General features: G+C 41.6%; 1 protein-coding gene across 1 annotated transcript in view; it reads left to right on the top strand.

Moving 5' to 3' along the window:
• magi2b (membrane associated guanylate kinase, WW and PDZ domain containing 2b) overlaps nucleotides 1-18,349 on the top strand; it is a 485,372-nt gene that overhangs the window by 274,014 nt on the left and 193,009 nt on the right. The window contains exons 5-6 of the mRNA XM_060928197.1: nucleotides 11,516-11,735; nucleotides 12,484-12,563. Of these exons, the coding sequence (XP_060784180.1) occupies nucleotides 11,516-11,735; nucleotides 12,484-12,563 (300 nt within the window). The remainder of the gene's footprint in view (nucleotides 1-11,515; nucleotides 11,736-12,483; nucleotides 12,564-18,349) is intronic.

The following is an 18,349-nucleotide window of genomic DNA, read 5'->3' as shown; positions in this document are numbered from 1 at the left end:
TAACCTAACCTGCATGTCTTTGGACTGTGGGGGAAACCGGAGCACCCGGAGGAAACCCACGCGGACACAGGGAGAACATGCAAACTCCGCACAGGAAGGCCCTCGCCGGCCCCGGGGCTCGAACCCAGGACCTTCTTGCTGTGAGGCGACAGCGCTAACCACTACACCACCGTGCCGCCCCACAATAAATATTCACAGTGAAAATATTTTGTAAGCGCGTTTCATGAACCAAGTTATAGGATTTGTTGACAACTCGCATCGAGTTCGTTACACTTCTACCCGGCGTGAAGCACTGACAGTCATGTGGTTGTGACGTCATCGTAAACAAATCCGTTCTACTCATCCAGACGACTTCGCAACGGTGCCGTTGCCATATTTTTCCACTCTGGGACCCGTTCTCAAAAGATTTCGTTTTGGGGCACCCAAAACGCCGGTGCCGTGTGGACGCCAGGCCGAAACGATAAACAATTTTATCAGATTCACCTGAATCCGTTGCCGTGTGGACAGGGCCTTAGTTAACAGGCTACAGATAAAAAGCTTGTTCATCACTCAGCAAGCCCCGCCCACTATCAACAGGGCAAATAACATGCGAGAGGGTTAACACTAGCTAGTTCATCGCTCAGCAAGCCCCGCTATCAACAGAGCAATGAACATAGCGTGTCACTTCCTTCTCTGGGTGTGGTCTCGGCAAATGACGATTGAAGTTTTAGGTCGTCCCCGTCGTCTCCTCGATAGTTCTTCTACATATGGAACACATAGCAGTGCATTTTTTTCCCACTGTACAAGAAGTCTGTATAAGCAAAGCGGACAATCCTAGGCACTTCTCTCCAGGCATTTTAGCACCGTTAACGTTCGTTTGTTCCTGAACATGACGTATGAACAGGTGAATGTGCATCTCTTGCACGAAATTAGTATAAAAATTTATGTAAATATCAATATCTTATGCCAAATTATTGTGACGTTACAAAAAATAAAGAAAAAAATCAGAGTCCTCGTCTTCAACTTATGAGTCCGAACGCAGTTAAGTCCGAGTCATCAGTGCTAGAGTCCAAGTCAAGTCACAAATCCTTAAAATTAGGGCACGAGTCTGACTCGAGTACTACAAGCCTGATAAAAGCTGTAATATGACTGATTACATATTAATGTTTTTCAAATAGCTTAGTGGTAAAGGTGGGCTTGGTTAAATTACATTAGTGCAGAATGTCATGTTTGGAACATTTGAGTGAATATTTGTCACGTTGATATGCGACCAGTGTTACTCAGTAACTGTTACTGTAATCTGAATACTTTTCCGCAGTAATGGGTAATGTAACGGATTACAATTTCTAAAACGGTAATTATATTGCAGTTATTAATCCAAGGTCTTGGTTATCTATGACGTGAATGCGCAGCAGGTCAAACAGTGATGGAGGATGAGCTAGTGGACGAGAAATTTGCTTCCCAAAGTTGGAAATACTGCCATTCTTTTGAATTTGTGACAACCAGAGATGCACAGAACGTTGTCGTCCGTCGTAAACTCTGTCAGTCGAGCAACAAAACGCTTCCAGCTGCGAAAAATACATCATCAAATTTATTGACGCGTCTGACGCGGCGACACAGCAATGTGAAACTTATGGAAAAGGCGCTGAGAGAGATGCATGAACTCCGGCTAAACAACAGCTGGACTCCAGAACAGAAAACGGTGGGAGAGAGAGGTTAAGTGGAAAGGATGTGAAGAAGCTCGTCGCTGATTAGATCGTAGAAGAGCTGTTACCTCTTTCCAGTGTTGACTCGCCCACATTTTGACATATTATAGAGAAAATGCCTACGAAGAGCAGTGCTAGGCTGCTACAGAGAAAGACGACCTCGAGAGCGAATATACGGTGATGGAATCTAATTTGAAGGCCACACTCCGAGAGGTAAACTCTGGGTCCAGCACAGCGGACATCTGGACAGCTAACAATAAAAGCTTTCACTTTTTCAGAGGGGGGGGAGCAAAAGTAATGGAACGAGTACTGTAACTAATTACTTTTGATACGAAGTAATTACTGAAGTAATTTGATTACTTTTTAAAGGCAGTAATTTGTAAAAGTAACTAATCACTCTTCCTGAGTAAGTTGCCCGACACTGTATGCGATGAGTATTTGTGCCAGAATTTAGAAGGTTCTGCATACACTACCGTTCAAAAGTTTGGGGTCACCCAGACAATTTTGTGTTTTCCATGAAAAGTCACACTTTTATTTCCCACCATAAGTTGTAAAATGAATAGAAAATATAGTCAAGACCTTTTTCTGGCCATTTTGAGCATTTAATCGACCCCACAAATGTGATGCTCCAGAAACTCAATCTGCTCAAAGGAAGGTCAGTTTTATAGCTTCTCTAAAGAGCTCAACTGTTTTCAGCTGTGCTAACATGATTGTACAAGGGTTTTCTAATCATCCATTAGCCTTCTGAGGCAATGAGCAAACACATTGTACCATTAGAACACTGGAGTGAGAGTTGCTGGAAATGGGCCTCTATACACCTATGGAGATATTGCACCAAAAACCAGACATTTGCAGCTAGAATAGTCATTTACCACATTAGCAATGTATAGAGTGGATTTCTGATTAGTTTAAAGTGATCTTCGTTGAAAAGAACAGTGCTTTTCTTTCAAAAATAAGGACATTTCAAAGTGACGCCAAACTTTTGAACGGTAGTGTATAAGTTGCAAAACAATCTGTATATAATCTGCATGTAAGTTGCATAAAAGTTGTTCCTTTTTATACAATCTGCATATAATGCATATAATCTGCATATAATTTGCATACAAGTTAATTATCTACATACAAACTGCATACAGGTTAATAATCTGCACATAAGTTGCATGAAAAATTGTTCCTTTTTATTTAATATGCATATAATCTGCATACAATTTGCATATCAGTTAATTATCTGCATATAGATTGCACAGAAGTTTCCAGTTTTTATTTTCATATAAATAGCATATAATACATTTAACCTGCATATAATATGCATATAGGTTAATAATCTGCATCTAAGTTGTTTCTTTTTTCACGTAATCTGCATATAATGCATATGATCTGCATATAATCTGCGTATAAGTTGCATAATGGTGCACAATCCAAATTAGGCTGCATCACATGCATATATGCATAATAAGTTTCATACAAGTTGCATAATGCTTATAATCTGCATATAAGTTGCTCCTTTTTTATGCCGTTGGTTTGACCTGATAGTGGTGCGAGACAGTGAGAGAACTCAGACTTCGCCTAGCTCGCATTGGTTTTTTTTTTCTTTTGTTGGTGGATGTGATGTTTGTCGATATTGTCTGCCCTACAACACTCCACTGAAATATGGAGTCCTGTTTGAGTCCCGGTTTGAAAAAAGTTGCTGCAAGTTCAAACTTGAAGTCTTTCTTGGAAGTGTTTTGAATACACTCAGAGGCTTCTCAGTAGATCTGAAGGGCATGGTTTTGAAATTGAAATTCAGTTTATTGATATAGCTTGCCATTGTAATTTATTTATTTACTTTACTTTCAGTAGTGTGTGATGTAGACTGTCCTTTTTCCCCAGACAGCACTCAGCACAGGGCTCGGAAAATACAGATTTTTGTCTGTTTTATAGAAGAGGTTGCTCCTTACTGTTCTCGACTTGCAGTGTTTTGGTGAAAGGGCGTATAATGTATGTATGCGACTGATACAGCAACACCACTATCTGAAACAACACAAAGGAAATGCAGGACAATTTCCCACATAAAGCGTGTTACGTGATCGAGTCTGGAATAAAAGAGCATCACGAACACTGTACCACACATCTCGTCATCTTTCTTCCTGAGCATTTGAATGAAAGTAACTCAAAGAAAAAAAATCAATCTAAAATTAGTCTCATGACTGAGCCTTTTGTAATGTCGACCATTATTTGCCTCCATAACTCTATTACTGTTTATTTTTTCCTGCAAACTTTGAACTGTGAAACCAACCCTGTAGTCACGCCGTTCAAAGATGGTAGAAATGTCTGTGTCTGACAAAATTTACTGAAGCAGAGGAAATGAATTGTTTTTGGAAATTTGTTGGAAACAAAGTTGCCGAGTTCCTAATGGATTTGAATAGTTTTTGGGACCAGTAAAAAAAATACAAACACTAAAACTGATGCCAAGAGCAGACTGCACGATATTTTGGGCTTTCACGATGGTCACCATGTCAGATTAGGCAATCGTGGTGCCATAAATTCTTGCCGTGTCTTGGTTGGGAGACTGGCAACGTTACAAGTTTGACCTTGATCAATCATGTCATACAGTGGTGCTTGAAAGTTTGTGAACCGTTTAGAATTTTCTATATTTCTGCATAAATATGGCCTAAAGCAGGGGTGTCCAAACTGATCCATAAAGGGCCGTGTGGCTGCAGGTTTTCATTCCAGCCATGCAGCAGCACACCTGACTTGGCTCATTCAATCAACTGAACTGTCTTTACACAGTCAAATACTTGCAGCCACACCCACCCTTGATTAAAGGGTGGGTGTGTCAGTTGATTGAATAAGCCAAATTAGGTGTGCTGCTGCATGGCTGGAATGAAAACCTGCAGCCACATGGCCCTTTATGGATCAGTTTGAACACCCCTGGCCTAAAGCATCATCCGATTTTCACACAAGTGCTAAAAGTAGATAAAGAGAACCCAGTTAAACAAATGAGACAAAAATATTACACTTGGTCATTGCAGTGTTTATATACGGAAATGGCTCGGACTTCCAAGACAGCTTAATAACACAGCACTGTATGGGAAGGGTGGTCAACTAGAATTACCTCTTACATCCATTTTTGAGGAGTATAAGGTAGGTAAGGTGAGAACAGTAATGATGTTGAGGTATTCAAAGGACCAGGCCATTCGAGAGGACCCTCCAGAGGTGAGCACTGGTAAGAAGTGGAATGCCGAGGAAGAGGTAGATAAAGTGATGAGTAGTTTGAGGTATTCAGACATTGTAGGAGCAGTTCAAAGTGACAGGAGGGGACTAGGTACGCATAACTTCAAACCATTTTGCCAGAGCAATGACAAGGAGAGAAGAGACGCGGTTGTGAATGAGGTGAAGTGGATGGAACGGAAGAGTAGGTACATATCTGTGAAGAATCTCAGTCATCCAGGTACCGGTACATAGTAATCTGTGGTTGGTTGAAGAGAGCACCTGGACTCTTCAACCAACCACAGATTACTATGTACCTGGATGACTGAGATTCTTCACAGATATGTTTCTATGCACTTTGGGATGAGATCCCTTCGACTGGTGCGGGAGTATGAGAGGACTTCCAGAAAACTGGCAGACATCTTAGCCAGAGAGGATCGTTCATTTTTGTCAACCTGGAACGACCATCATTGAACAGAGGTGGGTGTCTATGACATCTTTTATCAGCCACCTACAATGCAGCCATCAGCATTCTGATTCGGATTCTATGATGATCCATGAGAGGATAAATACTGGATACTCCCTTTAGTCAGACAGAACTGAGGAAGCCTTTAGGATGAGAGGCGAAACGTTTTCAAGGATCTTCAAGCAAGTCCAGTTGCTCTCTTCAACCAACCACAGAGAGAAGGTACGTACACCTGGTGCAGTGTAGTCAGCAAGGGCAGTGTCTAAGGTGGGAAGAGCTTGTGATTGGAAGGAAGTTGTCCTGGAAAGAGTTGTGGGCATGGGAACCGGCGCGACTGAACTTCTTGGTGAGGTCGACTTATGACATGCTTCCATCTCCAGCTAACCTTGTACATTGGAAAGTGTCTGAAGACAGCATGTGCCAGCGTGGACAGTATGGCACACTGCGTCACATCTTGTCCGCCTGCCCTATGGGTTTGAAAGATCGGTACACCTGGCGGCACAATCAGGTATTAAGAGTCATTGTAGAAGCTATTGAAATGAAGGTGGATATTATTCAAGGGAAGTTGCCGATGAAGGAGTGTCAAAGAAAAGTCGTGTTTCATCAAGAAGGGAAGAAGGGAGCAACAAAACCATCCCCAAAGAAACAAGTAGTGGACGAGAGGTGGCAGGGAACGTGGAAAGTGGAGGCAGATCTGGGCAGTTCCCTTGTCTTTCCGGTTGTAACAACTAGTCAGCGTCCAGACTTAGTGGTGTGGAGTGTCGATGCCAGGCAAGTGATCCTTCTTGAATTAACAGTGCTGTGGGAAGAGAACTTTGGAGATGCAGAAGACTGGAAGTGCAGGCGGTACGAGGAACTGATTGATGCTTGTAGAGAGGCTGGCTGGAATCCAGAGTATTATCACCTAGCTGTTGGTTGCCATGGTTATGTTAGCCGAGAACTGGTAATGGTAATGCGTGGTCGGTTTTGATTTACTACTAGGGAATTGAGAACGTTGGTAGCTGCATTGCAACAGGCAGCAGAGAAAGCTTCGTATTTCATTTGGCTGAAGCGTGATGACAAAGTGTGGCTAGGCTAGTATTATCTGTAATATGTTTAGCTCATGATGTCCCAGTCAGCACCAGCTCTTCTGAAGCCTCTTTAGGGAGGGGCCCCGCCATGGCAGAAGGCAGTTGAGGAGTAGGGGCTGAAACTGGCTGCCATGGTTCCTCCTGATGATTTCATTAAGCTGGATCCAGGATTGGAGCTGCTGGCTGGGGAGCACCGCGGAAGTGTTTCATTATTTCTTTATTGAGGAAAATGATCCAATATTACGTATGTGAGTGGCAAAAGTATGTGAACCTTTGCTTTCAGTATCTGGTGTGACCCCCTTGTGCAGCAATAACTGCAACTAAACGTTTCCGGTAACTGTTGATCAGTCCTGCACACCGGCTTCGAGGAATTTTAGCCCATTCCTCCGTACAGAACAGCTTCAACTCTGGGATGTTGGTGGGTTTCCTCACATGAACTGCTCACTTCAGGTCCTTCCACAACATTTCCATTGGATTAAGGTCAGGACTTTGACTTGGCCATTCCAAAACATTAACTTTATTCTTCTTTAACCATTGTTTGGTAGAACGACTTGTGTGCTTAGGGTCGTTGTCTTGCTGCATGACCCACCTTCTCTTGAAATTCAGTTCATGGACAGATGTCCTGACATTTTCCTTTAGAATTGTCTGGTATAATTCAGAATTCATTGTTCCATCAATGATGGCAAGCCGTCCTGGTCCAGATGCAGCAAAACAGGCCCAAACCATGATACTACCACCACCATGTTTCACAGATGGGATAAGGTTCTTATGCTGGAATGCTGTGTTTTCCTTTCTCCAAACATAACGCTTCTCATTTCAACCAAAAAGTTCTATTTTGGTCTCATCCGTCCACAAAACATTTTTCCAATAGCCTTCTGGCTCGTCCACATGATCCTTAGCAAACTGCAGACGAGCAGCAATGCTCTTTTTGGAGAGCAGTGGCTTTCTCCTTGCAACCCTGCCATGCACACCATTGTTGTTCAGTGTTCTCCTGATGGTGGACTCATGAACATTAGCCAATGTGAGAGAGGCCTTCAGTTGCTTAGAAGTTACTATGGGGTCCTTTGTGACCTCGCCGACTATTACACGCCTTGCTCTTGGAGTGATCATTGTTGGTCGACCACTCCTGGGGAGGGGAACAATGATCTTGAATTTCCTCCATTTGTACACAGTCTGTCGGACTGTGGATTGGTGGAGTCCAAACTCTTTAGAGATGGTTTTGTAACCTTTTCCAGCCTGATGAGCATCAACAACGCTTTTTCTGAGGTCCTCAGAAATCTCCTTTGTTCGTGCCATGATACACTTCCACAAACATGTGTTGTGCAGATCAGACTTTGATAGATCCCTGTTCTTTAAATAAAACAGGGCGCCCACTCACACCTGATTGTCATCCCATTGACTGAAAACACCTGACTCTAATTTCACCTTCAAATTAACTGCTAATCCTAGAGGTTCACATGCTTTTGCCACTCACAGATATGTAATATTGGATCATTTTCCTCAATAAATAAATGACCAAGTATAATATTTTTGTCTCATTTGTTTAACTGGGTTCTCTTTATCTACTTTTAGGACTTGTGGGAAAATCTGGTGATGTTTTAGGTCATATTTATGCAGAAATATAGAAAATTCTAAAGGGTTCACAAACTTTCAAGCACCACTGTAGATCACATCCTTGCATGTCGTCAGGGAGGAGGGTCAAGAAATTGTCTGTCATGGCTATCAAGGAACACGTCGTATGAATTGTCAAGCTAGGCGAGAAAATACACACAAAAAAAAAAATCAGACATGCTAGATTTTTCATGGAGGCAGAGATGTTCAGAAGCACCAGCAACCGGCGGTTTTCTCCACCTACACAGACGGCCTGCGCCGGCTACACGATCCCAGAAAATAAATAAAAACTTGCCTTTCATTGTTCAAGCGATTTATATCGTCTCCTCTGCCCATAACTTGCTGCAAATTCAGTTATTCCACCATGAAATTATCTTTGATTCAGGTCATGACCGTAAGAAACGCCATATTTGTTGATCGAGTCTCGTGTTCTGATTGGCTGAGCCGGACCACGTGACCACACCGTAGCGTATGTAGTTATGTTACAGAGCCAGGCAGCATACTACAAGAGGGTAACTGAGAAAGCCAAGCACACACACATCTGGACAGAAATTTCATACAGATTTTGCAAGTATTTTACAGAGAAATGGTTAGTAATTTATTAGCTGAGAATGCACCAGAAACCACCAGAAGGCATGTAAATTTCAAAAACTTTCGGGGGGGCATGCCCCCAGACCCCTCTCGCATTAGTGTGCAGCAACAGAATTTCAGAGCCGCCTCCCGTATTTTCTGGACTATAAGCCGCTACTTTTTTCCTAGGTTTTGAACCATGCGGCTTATACAAAGGTGCGGCTATTCTGTGGATTTTTCTTCCACCGCTAGGGGCGCTCTAACCGGAAGTAGAATCAAAAATAAGATAGACGAACAATCAATGCAAAGAAGAATTAGCAGATCTTTAGCAGATAGAACACGCACGACAAATTACTAACTGGTAATTATTTTCAAATCCAGCGAAGATGATTAAAGTGACTTGTGGTTTCAAACACAGGAGAAATGAAGGTAAATAAATACCGGTTATTTTCTCTTGGTTCTGTTCCGTTTTAATCAGCAAAGTTGCTGCCGTGTTAAAAGGCACTGTTCGGAAAGAATCTGTTCAGGTACATACATGTACATTTACAGTACAAAATCGTTCTGTACATGCAGTAAATATCTAATTTTTCACCATAGATATCTGCGGCTTATAGCCCGGTGCGGCTTGTATATCTTTTTTTTTTAATTTTTTAAAAAAAATAGAGCGGATGCAGCTTATATACAGGTGCGCTCTATAGTCCAGAAAATATGGTACTACTTTTTTTTTTTTTTAGCCGCCTGATTCAGATTTTCTGGAGAACCCTGTGGAGGTGTTTCATGGGGCATCGCTGTTCTTCGATTATGTCACACTTCAAGAAGAAGCCTTTTAGTTGGTCACATGTACACTCAAGCACAGTGAAATTCCTCCTCTGTATTTAACCCATCTGAAGCAGTGAACACACACAAGTGAACAATGAGCACATACACATACCCAGAGCAGTGGGCAGCTCTGCTAGGGAGCCCAGGGAGCAGTTGGGAATTAGGTGCCTTGCTCAAGGGCACTTTAACCATGATACAGAGGGAGGGGGAAGTGCTATTCATTCACTCAACCTCCCTCATATTTTTCCTGCCGGTCCCAGGAATCAACCCGAGGACCCTTTGGGCCCAAGGCTGCTCCTCTAACCTATAAGGCGAATTTGTCGTTCCTGACGTTCGTGTTCAAACCCGACACTGGAAATTTGCGGCGAAGAAAAAATCATATCAGTACTGGACTGAATTTGTGTAGTCTGATCCCGGCATGAGAGACTGTCCCTGTGTCCGAAATCGCTCAGTCGTTCACTGCTGCCTACTCCCTCTACAGCAGGGGTGGGCAATTATTTTTTCCATGGGGCCACATGAGAAACAGAAAATTTTGTGGAGGGCCGGACCAAAAGGCTGAACTAAATTCTGCATAATATTAAGTGTATTTCTTTTATATAAAGCAATAAATAACATTGTTTTTACAAGCTGCTAAGACTGGTAAGAGTACGGAAAAAACGAGGTTGCCTTACAAAAAATGTCATTTATTCAGTCAAATTTCCCAAAACAATGGTTAACAAAATGTGAACATTTGTACTTTTTTTTTCAGTCACATTCACCCCAAAACACAATAAAGACATCACAATATTGTCTTTCTACTCCAAATATCAAGCAAGATACATCAGATTATAATAATGATGCCCACATTTGTAGTCTAATCACCTCATTTGATGTTTTTCAGTTTTTTATTTGTTCAGTGAGAGAAATCTAGTCTCTGTTGGTCTTTAACGAGTGCATCAGAGTCAGGTTGAATGTCTGAGGTGGAGATGCGAAGCACAGCTGACAGATGATCATCAGTCGATTCGGTGTAGGGATCAGATCTACAGATCGGCTCGGGCTCCGGCGCCTGCTGGTGACGTCACACTGTGTGATTGGCTGGACCGTTTGAAGGATGACGTACAAGTTTGTGGTTGGTCTGGACAAATTACGGAAGTAGTTATCGCGGGATTAGGTTTCGTGGGATTTCATGTCATGTTCATGTCGCGCACATTGCGTTTTTGTTGAACACAACTTCAAAATAAAAGCAATGCACATTCAGTCCATGCATGAGGTAAAATTAGAAAATACGTTTATTTTGTAATTTCTAATTAACCTTACGCGGGCCGGTCAGAATGACCTAAAGGGCCGGATGCGGCCCGCGGGCCGTAAAATGCCCAGGTCTGCTCTACAGGGAATTACTATATAGAGGACTATAAAGAGTGAGCTCATTGGTAAAATGAAAAAACACTTTCGGACACTAGTCCGTCGCGCCGGGATTTACGTCATTACTGTCGCACAATTAAAACGTGTCAGATCAGGTGGCTGGTGGGTTTTCAAAATAATAAATACATGCATATATTTTTGTGATAAATCCATATTATACTGAGCGTATTTCCCACATTAATCAACACAAAGTACCTGCATCTTTCAATTTTTTTTTAAATCAAGGCTGAATACTTTCTTCTTTGCTGCTGCCTTTTATTAAATCAAATTTGAGACTTTTAAATTGATTTTTCAGCGCGACCGCAATGCATGATGGGATATATTGCTTTGGTTAGTGACTATCGGTTGTACGCTACTTTTCGTGATGCATTGTGGGATACTTTAAGTGCACTACATAGGGTGTAAATAATCCTCACTAAGGTTTCGGACAGCACTACAAAATGGCGTCCACACTATGTAGTGCCCTATATAGTGAGTAGGGAGTGATTTCGGACACAGGGTGTCAGTCTTCTGTCAGTTTGTTATTTATTACCTGCTGGTCCATGTTTTAAGTGTGTACCTCATCATTCTCTGGTCGTCCTGTTCAACTCCCACCAGCCTGTCCATTTTACAGTCTTTAATCTTTTCTTTACATTTGAGTGTAAATAATCCCTTTGGTCATAAGATCCCCTCTGCTTTAAATATATAAAATTTCTCCTCTACAGAATCCAGTGAGCACGAAGACAAGAGCACTGATGCATCAGGCGACGTGCCTCCGCAGTCATGCCCCGCTGAGACGCCCACCCTGACAGGCACAGATGCCCCCGAAGAGGAGCACGATGCCCCCAAATCCCCGGCCGATTCACAGAGCAACGACGAGCTCGGGCCGCTACCCGACAACTGGGAGATGGCCTATACCGAGAAAGGAGAAGTCTACTTCATCGAGTGAGTGAAGTGCACTTTAAAGCATGTTTCAGACTAAGACACGGAGCATATGGAGTTGGGTAGTGGAGAGCGTCTGCGCAGCATTATGAATGATGTGGAGAAATTAGCGTAGCCTCGTTTTGCATGGTGTCATGGATATATGAATTATTCATGTGTGTGAGAGAGAACCGAAAAGTTTCAGCTTTTTTATGTATTAAATTTAATCAGATTGTAATCCTTTTATTTTGGGTTTGGTCATGAATTGGGACAGCAGATCATATTGAGTTTTAGATGAATCATGCTGATGAATGGAGCTTAAATTGGTTTCAGAGACAAGATGGAATAAAGACTAGAAGGGTGAGTGAGAGAGAGAGAGAGAGAGAGAGAGATGTTTTCCTCCTTCTCCTCCTCTATTCCCCTTTTAATGGGAGGCAAGAGACTCATTAAAATTATTGATAGCTCCTCTGTTAACTGGAACTTTCCCACCCTCTGCGCCAATGGCCTTGTGGGATATCTTGAATCTTGCTCATTGTGTACTTAATACCACTCAGGCAAACGCTTTATCACCCTGAGTAGCTCTTTATAAGTCATTTGCTGATGGAGACACATATAGCAGCTGTATTACAGAAGGAGGTGGAGACGCTTCGTGTTGGAATAAATCTTCATTTGTCTTATAATCCCAGAAGGGCTGCAGGAAAATCGAGCAGTAAATATCTCAGTCAGTGGTTCATCCAACTTTTTTTCCTTTCTTTCCCCCATTTCTTCTTAGTCACAACACCAAAACAACATCATGGCTTGATCCTCGATTAGCCAAGAAGGCCAAACCACCAGAGGAGTGTGAGGATGACGGTAAGTGGATTCGTGTGTGTGTGTGTGAGAATAGTGAATGTGTGCAATTCCAGATAGTGAAACTGGAAGGTTGTTCCAAGAAATGATTGCGTTATCTTGGTGTTTAGAGATGTCTGGTGGCCAAAGCCAAGTTATAGAGATGGTGAAGGTTGGGTTTCAGATTAGCATCGCTAGAACTTAAGCTTGCTTATTTCTATCTTAACTTGAGTTTTTCTTCTCGTTCATACTCTTGACTTAAGAAGAAATGTAGATCGACATTGCAGCACTGCATTTCTCTTAACATCTTAAGATGACAATTTTAGCTCATCTGGGCATGAGGCTGATGATCTGTTGCCGTGGCGTGGCGTCTGTCATCCATCTGGCGTCCACAATTCAGTTAAATCGTATCTGCTCCATCAGTTCTCCACGGATTTCCATTCCAAGTGTTTTGCTTGAAAGAACTCATCACTCCACACACAACTTGGTTGTTGTTTTGTCAAATTTTTTGCTAACGAGTTACTAATTAGGCCAAATTCACGAATTTTCCAGGCCTCTCACTGGAATTGTATCTCCTCTCTCATTTCTCATCCAATTCCAGTTCTGATCGATGTTTTGGGTCGATCTTTCCTTTGAGGAACAAAACTTGGTCATTTGTTTGTTGATTTTCCTGTTGTAAATAATTTGTTTGCAGTTTTGTTTATTCCCAGTGCAGTTTTGTTTATTCCCTTTTGTATTCTCAATGGATTTCAGTTCTGATTGTTTGGTTTGAAAGAACTAGTCCTTCTGAACAACACTTGGTCATTGTATTGTCCAGTTTTTGCTAACAAACTGCTAATTGGGTCAACTTAACGAATTTTGTGACTTCTTGTTAGAATTGTATCTCCTCTTGCAGTTCTCACCCGATTCCAGTTCTGATCGAGGTTTTGGGTAGATCTTCCCTTGAGGAACAAAACTTGGTCATTTGTTTGTTGATTTTCTTGTTAAATCGTGTCTCCTCCCTCCCTCAGTTCTCAATGGATTTCAGTTCTGATTGCTTTATTTGAAAGAACTAGACCTTCTGCACAAAACTTGGTCATTGTATTGTCAATTTTTGCTAACGAACTGCTAATTAGGTCAACTTAACACATTTTCTTCTGACTGGAATTGTATTTATCATGAAAATTCAGTTCTGATTAATGTTTTGGGGAACAAAATTTAGTCCTTTGTTGATTTTCCTGTTGTAAACAGTTTGTCGTGGAGGTTGGTCCTCTCTCACATCGTCACATTTCAGTTCTGTTTGATGTTTTGGTCGTCATGGTTGTTTTGATGGCAGGCCAGATGAGCCACTATGTCCTTGTTAGCACTGGACAGCTTCAAGCAGTTGATCGAAATTCCTAAATATTAACAGTTTGTAGCTTGTGTGTTTATATGTACACTATGTACACTACCATTCAAAAGTTTGGGGTCACCCAGACAATTTTGTGTTTTCCATGAAAAGTCACACTTTTATTTCCCACCATAAGTTGTAAAATGAATAGAAAATATAGTCGAGACATTTTTCTGGCCATTTTGAGCATTTAATCGACCCCACAAATGTGATGCTCCAGAAACTCAATCTGCTCAAAGGAAGGTCAGTTTTATAGCTTCTCTAAAGAGCTCAACTGTTTTCAGCTGTGCTAACATGATTGTACAAGGGTTTTCTAATCATCCATTAGCCTTCTGAGGCAATGAGCAAACACATTGTACCATTAGAACACTGGAGTGAGAGTTGCTGGAAATGGGCCTCTATACACCTATGGAGATATTGCACCAAAAACCAGACATTTGCAGCTAGAATAGTCATTTACCACATTAGCAATGTATAGAGTGGATTTCTGATTAGTTTAAAGTGATCTTCATTGAAAAGAACAGTGCTGTTCTTTCAAAAATAAGGACATTTCAAAGTGACCCCAAACTTTTGAACGGTAGTGTATGCTGCTAGAAAATCAGCGAGCATGTTTTATGTTTGCACATCATTACACCTGCAAACATTTTGCAAATTATAGTATAGAGTTGATGATATAACCCCAATGAACCGCCTCCATTTCCTCCTCCAATTTGGTCATTTGCCAATTCCCATCCCACCCAGGAAGGACGAAAGCTAACACTTGCTTCTGCTAAGACACATGAAGCATCTTTTCAAACTTCTGCTCCTGCTGTGCAGGGGAAAAGAACAGTGCTTTTCTTTCAAAAATAAGGACATTTCAAAGTGACGCCAAACTTTTGAACGGTAGTGTATTTATTAAGGCAGTTTATTGTCGCAGCTAGCTATTGCCATTCAGCTAGTTTGTACCATATTATCATGCTAGCTAACGCTTGCGAGATTGGGCCAAACAAAAAAAATACTTTGTTTCCGGTTATCCAGAAACAAAAGAGTGGTGATAGCCATGGAAACATCTCATCATCTCTAGCCGCTTTATCCTGTTCTACAGGGTCGCAGGCAAGCTGGAGCCTATCCCAGCTGACTACGGGCGAAAGGCGGGGTACACCCTGGACAAGTCGCCAGGTCATCACAGGGCTGACACATAGACACAGACAACCATTCACACCCACATTCACACCTACGGTCAATTTAGAGTCACCAGTTAACCTAACCTGCATGTCTTTGGACTGTGGGGGAAACCGGAGCACCCGGAGGAAACCCACGCGGACACGGGGAGAACATGCAAACTCCGCACAGAAAGGCCCTCGCCGGCCATGGGGCTCGAACCTGGACCTTCTTGCTGTGAGGCAACAGCGCTAACCACTGCACCACCGTGCCACCCCGCCATGGAAACATTTTTTCGGCATGTAATAGGAAACAATTTTTTTTTTTGTTTGGCCTTAGGAATAAAGTTGTTGTTAGTTAGCCTTATTAAATCTTTTCCTACATTCCTTGGTTCTATCAGTAACTAAAATCAGCAGGTGGCTTTTTCTTTTGTGAATTTTTCTTTCTCTACTTTAGCTTTTAAAATAATACTTATTTTAAAAAGGAGTTGTATTTTTACTTAAGCAAATTTTAGTGTTAGGATCATAATGGACTTTGTATCGGAGAGGGTTTTGGTGCGTTCCATTTGAACTGGGAAGTCAGAATTTCCATGTATCCAGTTGGAAATTTTAACCAGAACACCCCTTAAAGGTAGACTGCCTTTCAGATTTTTCAAGTGTAGGTTATAAAAAGAATTTTCCCCAATACCCAATTATTTTTGTTTAGTGGACCGAAAGCTACTGAATTCGAATCACAGACTTCCAATTTTATTAGGTTTTTTTAAAGAGAACAATTAATGAATTTAGCACCACGTGGCCCTAAATTCTCCGCTATTTGTTCCTGCTTCACCATGACCCAATTCAAGATACTATGTCATGCATGACATGGTGGGCTTTCCCCGTTTGTGCAAGGCATTGTGGGATACAAATTTGAAACAGGAGAGAAAAATGGAGGATGTGAGAGTGCGAATGAAATGTGAAAGACCGACTACAGTAATGGAAAGCAAGAAGAAAAAACGTTATGTTGCGAAAGAAAGGAAACGCAGGACCAAACTAATAAATATCGGCGGTCAGCGAGCACCTCGGTGTGATCAGCTGTTCGTTTAGCGACAGAATGATGGAACTGTCAGTGCACGGTCAAAGGTAAACCTGTAGATGGCAGTAATGCAACACTGTGGATGCCAGCTGCTGTAAAACCCAAAAGAAAAAGAAGAGGGAGGAGAAGGTAAACATGCGCATGCGCACACGGACTTCCTCTGTCTGCTTGACTGCGTGAAGCGAGTGATTTCATGCACATTATTTGCTCGGGAATCCCCTCAAATTAAATCATTTCCCAGCCACAGAATGGCCTGATAATTTGTGAGATATTACAAAAATAAACATGTATCACAATGACCAAATTTCAGAGGGAACTAAATTTCACCGATTTTATGAAATCAAAAGGCCGTCTAGCTTTAAAGTCAGATTTATTTAGAGTTATTTGCCGATGATGAAGGCAGAAGCAAATAATTGCTTGTGAGACACTAATAAATCAGGATATTTTGTGAAAACTGAGTTCAATAATTGTTTACTCATTCAAATTTTTTTTGAAATACTGATTATAAAGTTCACGCAACGAGTCAAATGATAAAGAAATTGAGCCATGTTGACAAAAATGCGAAGTAACTGCACATGAGCGGACCATTACTTGTAGGCAGTTATTTGCAGTTCGCTCAGCCAATCAAAATGGCGTAAAAAAATAATTTGAATGATCATAGCTAACAATGGCTAACCTGGCTAGTTGTCTGTATTCTGAAAGAGAAAGCACAAGAAATGTTTTCCTGGAGGAAACCTTGGTTTTTCACTTTGTTGTACTGGAACACGTGCAACTCGGGTGTGATGTCATTCCAAGCTTCGACTTCTGATTTCCGAGGTAAATGGAACGCAGCATTTGTCTTAGTGTTAAAGAGCGTTACACGAGGTCCTCACAAGCATGGGATTGAGAGTAAAGGCTTTTCTATGGTTAAAGAATGATAATTTTACCTGAAAATGGTGAGCAGTAGGTCAACAGCTCAAGTATGAAAAATACAACCTCATTCCCAAAAAAGGTGGGACACTGTGTAGAACATAAATAAAAACAGAATGTGAAAATTTGCAAATTATGGAAGCCCTATATTTTATTCAAAATGGTACAAAGACAACATATCAAAGGTTGAAACTGAGAAATGTTATTGTTTTTTTAAAAATATATGCTCATTTTGAATTTGATGTCAGCTACAGGTTTCAAAAAAAGTTGGGACAGGGGCAACAAAAGACTGAAAAAGTTGTGTAATGCTAAAAAAACTAATTTGGTTAATTGGCAACAGGTCAGTAAGATGATTGGGTATAAAAAGAGCATCTCAGAGAGGCGGAGTCTCTCAGAAGTAAAGATGGGGAGGAGTTCACTGCTCTGTGAAAGACTGCGTGGGCAAACAGTGCAACGATTTAAGAATAACGGTCCTCAATGTAAAACTGCAAAGAATTTGTGGATCACATCATCTATGGTACATAATATCATTAAAATATTCAGAGAATCTGGAGAAATCTCTGTATGCAAGAGACAAGGCTGAAAATCAACATCGGATGCCTGTGATCTTCAGGCCCTCAGGAGACACTGCATTAAAAGCAGACACGTGTCTGTAGTGGAAATCACTGTATGGGCTCAGGAACACTTCAGAAAACCATCGTCTGTGAAAACAATTCATTACTGCGTCCACAAATGCAAGTTAAAGCCAGATATAAACAACATCCAGAAACACCGCCACCTTCTCTGGGCCCGAGCTCTTTTACGATGAACTGGAGCAAAGTGGAAAACTGTCCCAAGGTCTGACGACTCAAAAGTAGAAATCCTTTTTAGAAATCATGGACACCACGTCCTCCAGGCTAAAGAGGAGAGGAACCATCCGGCTTGTTATCAGTGCACAGTTCAAAAGCCAGCATCTGTGATGGTATGAGGGTGCATTAGTGCACATGACATGGGGAGCTTGTACATCTGGGAAGGCATCATTAATGCTTAATGATATAAACACATTTCAGAGCAATATGCTGCCATCCAGACAAAATCTTTTTCAGGGAAAGCCTTCCTTCTTTCAGCAAGAGAATACCAAACCATTTTCGGCACAAATTAAAACTGCATGGCTCTGTAGTAAGAGTCCGGGTGCTAAACTGGCCTGCCTGCACTCCAGACCTGTCTCGCATTTAAAACATTTGGCACATTATGAAGTGCAAAATATGACAAAGGAGACCCAGAACTGTTGAGCAACTGAAATTGTACATCAGGCAAGAATGGGACAACATTTCTCTTT

The sequence above is a fragment of the Neoarius graeffei genome, chromosome 8 (genome assembly GCF_027579695.1).
Source record: "Neoarius graeffei isolate fNeoGra1 chromosome 8, fNeoGra1.pri, whole genome shotgun sequence".
NCBI lineage: Eukaryota > Metazoa > Chordata > Actinopteri > Siluriformes > Ariidae > Neoarius > Neoarius graeffei.
This window is presented reverse-complemented; position numbering and strand designations above follow the sequence as displayed.